Genomic DNA, 7,891 nt, shown 5'->3' with positions numbered 1-7,891 from the left:
GGAAAGGAAGGTTTGGGGTTCAACATTGAAGGGGAAGGGCAGCGAGCACTAACGACACTAGACATTGATTCCCTGACAAACATTTGCCATCAAACAGACACGGCCACATGAATAAAAGCAGGATTTGAACACTGTACATTCAAGAGTATCTTCAGACATTCTTTAACAGCTTACTAACAGAGAAAACCAAGACCACTACCACCTACTGTGACATACTATTTTAGTGAACATCAGAATGTTGGGGCTAATCTTTAGTCCTCTGGATACAAGGCAAAAATAATCCAAAACACAAAGAATTTAGATGGGGACAGGGAAAGCAGTTGCCAACAGATTTCATGAAAACCATTAAATTCTGAAAAAATAAGTATTTTATATTTATATTGCTTCATGAAAAAAAAATGCCCACTGGAGCTCCCTGTATGGATGGGTGAGGACACCATACGGTCCAGTGGGCAGGAAATAGCTCCCAGAGTGACCGGCTCTTTTCACTGAAGGGACGATGGGACTGGGGGTGGGGTGGGGGTTGGGTGGAAAGAAGCCCTACATAGTTAAAGTATTAAGGAAACCAAAATACAGGTTCCCAGAATTTAACACACTCTGGGTTACAAAAAGTCCCGCTCAGTTCCTAGAGCCCGCCATTTCTCGGATGTGACTAGACAGGACTTGTAAAAACTCAGTGGCAGCTTGTGCTTCTGATGTTGCAGGGCCACACTCCACTTTCTGGAAAGCAGGACAATTTTCACATGGCTTGGAATCCTCTTGGTTACATCCTCAAGACCAGAACAAATCCCATGGAATTCTCTCGAACCAGTGGAAGCAGTGAGAGAGTGCCACAGCCATCTTTGGGGTAGTGGGTGTGTGTGTGTGTGTGTGTGTGTGTGTGTGTGTGTGTGTGTAACTAAGGCATTAGAGAGAGGCCAAGTGAGGGGGAAAGGGGAGTCTGGCTGCCCCATTACCTTCTTCCTGGGCACAAGAAGGTTGCCTTGTTCTCTACGGGGCCCCTCACCTCACTTCTTATAAGGAGATATGTGTGCGCCACAAAGTCTCTGTGCACTTCTCAATGTCAATAATTTAGGTTTATAGTTATAGCATAAATAATCTGAGAATGACAGAGGATAGAAGCTTTATACCATTGAAAATTGTTATCTTTTAAATGCCCATTGGGTACATGCAAAATTATATCATGTGGTCTACTAAAACTAAAGTTCTTATCTTTATGAGAAAATTCATAGATTATTTCTATCATTTCTGCATATTAATGTAGCAAAATATTAAGCCATTAAAGTTATCACATGTGTAATGTCCCACAAGGGTTTTATGACCCTGGGCAACTCAGTCTTGTAGGTCAGGGATGCGATGCACTGAGTTTGGGAACGCTGGCTCCTTTCCTTCTTAGGCATCTGGGCCCAACACTGAAGGGGAAGAGAAGCGCACCTCCATGCTAGGGGTGGGCCAGGGGAGGACGGCAGAACTTCCTGCAAGGTTAGAGGGAAAAGGTCTGGTGAGGCTGGGAAGGGGTGTGGGCACTCCATTTAAGATGGTTTGGGTCCTTCCAACACCTGCAAAAGAGCCCTAGGTCGGGGCTTTGGAGGTTCAAGACCATGCTACTCATGGGAGGAGCTAACACTGAGGTCTGGGGACACGGACTTTGTACAAATGCATGGGAAGTAAACAATTCTCGGTGAACCCAAAAGCTCACCCATAAATCACACGAAAATGTCCCTACACACTGTGTTGCAATGTGTCCCTCTACAGCAACATCTCTGTGTGGAGGGCACAGCTCCCACGAAGGCTGTAAGGACCCACGCCTCCGCTCTATCTACATTCAGATTATCTTCCAGTGTTCTCATCTATACAGTGAGCACCACACGGCGGTGGCAGACAGGCCGGGCCACCGCAGAAGGGAAGCTCACAGAGTAAGAAAGGGGCTACACACTACTTATAATCCATCCCATCTGCTGAATCTACAGGGTCTATGGACTCTTCCAAAATCAGATATCAGACACAGGATTAGTAAATCTAGTCACTATGCCACCTGAAGCCACAGTTACCCATAATGCCTGAATATGGCATTTCTTTTTTTTTTTTTTTTTAAAGCATAAATCTAAAATCATCTTTAAAAAAATCCCAGCAACTGAAGTAATCTTAACAGAATCTCATCTCAAATATTTTATGATTTTTTTTCCTAAATAAAATGGCTCCCAAAGAGCCTAATGATTCTTTCAAAAATTCACTTTAATTAAAAAAAAAAAAAAAAGATAAAACTAGAAGAATGTAAACCATGGGGAGAGAAACAAGTTGCTAAGTTTGCATTTTGTTGTTTTTCGGACAGGGTCTCATTGTTCAGCCCTGGCTGGGCTGGAATTCACTCTGCAGACTAGACTGGCCTCAAACTCCAGGGGCCTCTGCCTAGACGGTGGGCTACCACATCTAGTCTAAATTTGAATTTTTGAATCGTAAGGGTTAGGGAGGGCACCCAGCCCTGTGAAGGGACCCTACCCTACCAATTCTCTGATTTCACAGCTTGGCTACCCCCCCACCCCCACTCCGGCTGTGCCACCAGGGAACACAGAACAAAGTCATAAATACAAAAGACCAAATTCAAGGCTCTTTCTTGTGGCTGGGTAGGTGTTTACGTGTGCAAATGTAGGAAACCACTCCCCACTGGCATAAGGTGCCGGTCTGTGGGTACCATACGAGCTCCAGAGCGATGCGCAGTCCCAAGGGCACCCACTGCTCAGCCTGCGGTGACCCAGGTCCCTGGGCAGCCCCAACCCTGTCATTTCTCCACCTTCTTGGCTTTCTTGAGGATGTCGCACTTTTTCCTGTTGGGACGGCGACACCGTTCATCAATGCTAGGTATACATTCATAGTGCCACACCTCTTCCATCTTCTCCACGGGGTAGACAGCTTCCACATAATGGCGGATGAGCCTCAGCCTCGTGGGATCCAGCTGCTTCTTGTTACAAGCCCCGGAGTGGTTGTACTGCAGTCGAAGGTTCTCGGTCGTGAAGAGTTCGGGGAAGAGCCTGACCAGGAGCCGGGCAGCGAAGTTGCCCACCGACAGGCTCTGCTGCACGATCTCACGTACCTCCTTGTCTGACAGCAGGTAGGGGGAAGGCACCGGAAAGTCAGGTGAGGGGACCACCAGTTCGTCCAAGGGGATTTTACAAAAGTCTTTGCTGCTCCTTTCAGGAGGCAGTGGGGGCCCCTCAAACTCCTCACGGAACCTCTCGGGGTTGATTGCGTAACTTGCTAGGTCCCGGCACTCAGGGCCAGGCACATGGACCTTGCGTTGCTGCTGGTAGGAGCGGCGCTGCTCCGTGTCCCTGCGCCGACAGCGCTCGTCCAGCTTGCCCACAAACTCCAGGGTCCACACGCGGTCGTTCTTGGCTCTCGGGTAGAGGAGCTGCACGTAGTGGCGGATCAGCCTGATGCGGGCAGGATCCAGCTGCTTCTTGCCCAGGGAGCCGCTGCAGTTGTACTGCTTGCGCAGGTTCTCGTGGGTGAAGAGCTCCGGGAAGAGGTGCACGAGCAGGCGGGAGGCGAAGTTGCCAATGGACAGGCTGCTCTCATAGATGCTGCGCAGCTGCTCCTTGCTCAGAAGGCAGTCTGAACCTGGCATCTCGAAGTCGGGCTGCGGAATCTCTAGCTTGTCAAAGTCAACGGGCACCAGCCAGATCTTCTTGGAGCGCCGGCCAGGCCGCTCGCCTTCAAAGTTGTCCTCTACCTTGACCACCGAGATGTCGTCTGGCAGGCTAGAGGAGTCATAGCAGTCATCCCGCGGGGCCTCACCCTCGCTGCCTCCCTCCAGCCCCAGGCCCTCCAGCTCGTCATTGATACGTTGGGCACATTGCTGCAGCCACGCCTCCTCCTCCTGCATGTCAGGGAAGTAGATCTCTGTGTAGTTCCGGATGATCTGCAGCCTCTGGGGATCCAGCTCCTGCTTGCCCCCATCACCGTAGCAGCTGTACTGCTCACCCAGCTTGCGGTGGTCGAACAGCTCCGGGAAGAGCCGGTGCAGCAGGAACACAGCGAACTCGCCCGGCGAGGAGGCTTCATCTAGGAACTCGGTGAGGTCCTGAGTGTCCACCACATGGTCCGAGGCAATGGTGCTGCTGCGGTCCAGAGACAGAGCTTCTTCTTGGTCCTTGCTGTCCAGAAAGTGGCCGGCATCCACCTGGTCTGCTTCGAAGAAGTTGGTGACCTGGCCGCCTGGCTGGCTGTCCTCCATTTCTCTCTGGGCCCAGAAGCGGCTGAAGAAGTCATTGAGCTGCGGCAAGCACTCGGCCTGCCACACAGCCGTGTCCTTCACAGAGGGGTAGTAGACCTCTACGTAGTTGCGGATGAGCTGGAGGTGCAGTGACTCTAACTTCCGCTTGGCGGCAAAGCCACAGGCACTACAGCCACGGGAGAAGTCCACGTCACTGAAGAGCTCAGGGAAGAGCTGCAAAAGGAGGCGACAGGCTAGGTCGCCGCAGGAAAGGCTCTGCTCAGCGATCTGTTTCAGCTCGGAAGCAGTGAGCTGGTACTCAGGCGGGGGCTGGAACTTGGCCACCAGCTCGGAAGGGCTCACCTGCTTCTTGACTCGGCTCACCTCAAGGGACAGCAGGTCCATCTTGCTGTGAAGCTGGGACATGTTAGTCGTGAGTCCGTTGAGCATATAGAACATCTTCTGGATCAGGAAGTAGATATTGAGGTCCCCATCAGTGGCAACCCCGACACCACATTCCCGCTTCTGAGACTCATTGAGCAGGCGCAGAGGAGAAGGGCCGGTACTGGAGTTTGCCTTCTCAAAGAGCTCGTAGGGGTTGAGCAGGTCTCCCGAGGGAGGGTTCTTCTTCTCCATGATCTTGTGGGAGATGCCATACAGGGGCTTCTTGTAGGAAGGGACAGTGGCCTCAGTGGAAGGCTCCTCTTCCGCAGGCCATGCACAGCTGCCACTCCTGCCCCTGCTGGCCGGCTCTCCATTTCCCTGGCAGGGCGAGCTGTTCTCCCGGGTGCGCATGCTGGCCAGGAGCGCCTAAGAAACAGAAATCATTATGCAGTTAGGTGATATGCTGCACGATACCGGGCTGGGACAGCACAGGCGACCCACGGTCAATGCTTCCTGCTCCAAAACATTCCGCCCAGACAGGAACAAACTACACACACTGAGGGCCAACCTGTTCCAACTTCCTACTCCTTGAGAAAGGGCTCAGGCTAGACCCAGAAGGCTCTTGCAGAATACTGTGCCAGGCTGGTAAGGCTGGGCAAGAACTTCCACAACAGGCGAGCAGCCAAATGAGCATGAAGAGACCCCACAGCTGCCCAGCCGTAGGAAGGTCCCATCCTGGCCCACACCTTCCTGCTCTCAGATGGGTACAATGGCTCCTGGCTATGGTGGCTTCAGCCTGCAGCTTCCAGGAGCTCCTTTGTCATGAGGCACATGGTAGCAGGCTGGCCACTCGAAGCTCCCGGAGTCCATGGAGCAAAGATTCTCTTAGTGACTCAGGGTCACCTCAGTGCTACCACTGTTACAGCATCCCTCCGTTACCAGTACCCACCCCACTCCATGCCACAGATGAACACCCGTCCTGAACCTCTGTGGGGGTGCTAGCTAGGGTCTACCTTCCAGCCTCCTTTGACCAAAGCTCTGGACTGAGTACTCCGTCAACACTTACGGAGGACTGCCTCCTCCAGCCGAGAGCAGCACACCATTGCTCTCCTCACACTGCGTGCTCACGCAAGGGCTCACTGCTCAGGCTACACTCCATCACTTTTCCAGGCCTCACTCACTGCCTTCCTCAGTGGCTGCCACCCATCTCAAACCAGACGTCTCAAGAGATTTGTTTCTCTATATGCAGAAAGACAGGTGACTTGTGATAAAGAATCAAGGGCAATTTGGGGGCAAAAGGAGAGTTTTAGATCAAATAATTCTAAACAATGGGTATCCAAATGTAATAAGGATTGAGTAAGTAATTTTAGCCCAAACCTCAACAAGCTCAATACAAAAGTAACTGAAAATAGATCAGGCTTGGTGGCTCTTAACTAATATCCTAGGAATTTAGGAGGCTGAGACGTGAGGACTTGCTGTGTGTTTTAGGCCAACCTTAAAAAAGCAAAACAAAACAAAAACCCCCAGAATTTTAGATGATCTACACTTGAACTTAGACACTAGCTGGACAGTAATACAGATCTATAATCCTTGGATATGGCTGTCAAAAAGAAAAAGAGAGGGGCTGCAGAAGGGTGCAGCTCAGTGGTAAAGTGCTTGCTAATATGCAAAAGACCTGGGGTTTGATCCCCAGTCCTGCCCCACTAAACAACCAACCACCAAGCCAAGGAACAGATTGACTTTAAAGGTGGGCATGGTGGTACATGGTACAAGTCCCAATACCTGGGAGGAAGCAGCAGCAAGATTAGAAATTCAAGGCCATCCTGGGCTATATGACGCCATATTTAAAAGGAAGACAGAACAGAACCAGTAAACAAAATAACTGTCAAATGGAAGAAGCCAGATTATTCAATGTCACCTATATAAAGATTCTAGAAAGTACATCCAGTGTCCTCAGAAAGCAGATCAGTGGCTGCCTGGGATGGGAGGAAGAGAGGGAAAGAAGAGACCCACAGACTGTGGTGTTGACTGACAGACACAAGCCACGCCTTCATGTTATGCACTTCACATACTATTAAAGGATATCAGTTATAAGTTAATAGCTATTTTTGACAAATGTTTAATTTGAACCTGGAACTTGCTAGACTATGCATTTGAGAGTATAATTAAACAGAAGTGCTGAGTAGCAGGCAGTGGCAGGCAGCAGAGGAACAAGCTGCCTCCAGGATTATCCAGGGAAGCTCTCTCCACAGCCGATGAGCCCAGCAGTGCTGAAACTCTATGTCCATACCATATAGGTTCTGCTAAAACAGACTGGGAGCTGTGGCTCGGAATTAAGCTCCTGGGTCCTGGAGGCTCCCCAGGGCCTAGAAGACAGTGTCTGACCTCAGTTTACCTCACCCGGCAGATCAGAGTCATTTGTAAGTAAAGATAATCAATTCCAGCACAAAACGGAACGTGAGTTCTTTGTAGCCTAAGCAAACACAGGCTAAGAAGATACTCAAGACCTAAGTTTTACCCAGGCAGAGGCTGTAAGGCAAAAGAAAAGCAACCCCAACAAAACGGACAGCTCCAAGCTTCTGGCGACCACCACGTATGGGTGAGGGACTCTCTGGGCCCTCTTTAAGGTAAACAGAATCACTCTGCTCACAGGAGACCTAGAAGAGATTCTCCTTGTTTTGCTAGGGATTGAACCCAGGGCTGTTTACATATGCTCTACTGTGAGCTACACCCATCCCCCACCCGGGATTTACCTTTGATTTCGTAGATGGAGTCTCCCCCTCTGGGTAACAGGGTGAGGAACACAAAGGCGCAGCATCCCTCCCTCTAACTCTCCTAACACAGCTTACTTCCTGAGCAGGATGGAGGGAGAGGCCCTGTGCCATCCATGCCTGCCTCCTCTCCTAGTGACTCCTTCTTAGTGACTCCTCCTTCCTCCCAACCCATAAAGCATGCTGGTTCTGATCGCCCCACAACTGAGCAAAGTAAAAGACTGGTGTGGGGGTGGGGTGGGGTGTGGGGGGTACCTTGGCTGTCCCAGAATTAGCCAATTAGCTCTGTAGACCAGGCTGGCCTCAAACTCACAGGAATCCGCCTGCCTCTGCCTCCCAAGTGCTGGGACTAAAGGCATGTGTCACCAATGCCTGGCATAGGGCAGATATTTTACCACTGTTCAATCTCTGCTTAAGACAAGGACCCTAGCCGGGCGTGGTGGCGCACGCCTTTAATCCCAGCACTTGGGAGGCAGAGGCAGGTGGATTTCTGAGTTTGAGGCCAGCCTGGTCTACAAAGTGA

At 50.8% G+C, this 7,891-nt stretch overlaps 1 protein-coding gene across 1 annotated transcript in view; it reads right to left on the bottom strand.

The window, feature by feature from the left end:
- Nucleotides 1–7,891, bottom strand: part of Bend3 (BEN domain containing 3) — a 38,533-nt gene continuing 30,642 nt past the window's right edge. The window contains exon 4 of the mRNA XM_021205512.2: nt 1–5,023. Coding sequence (XP_021061171.1) covers nt 2,780–5,023 — 2,244 coding nt within the window. The 3' untranslated portion in view covers nt 1–2,779. The remainder of the gene's footprint in view (nt 5,024–7,891) is intronic.

Source organism: Mus pahari, chromosome 9 (assembly GCF_900095145.1).
Source record: "Mus pahari chromosome 9, PAHARI_EIJ_v1.1, whole genome shotgun sequence".
NCBI lineage: Eukaryota > Metazoa > Chordata > Mammalia > Rodentia > Muridae > Mus > Mus pahari.
Note: the sequence above shows the minus strand (reverse complement) of the source record. Positions and strands in the feature narration are given on the sequence as shown.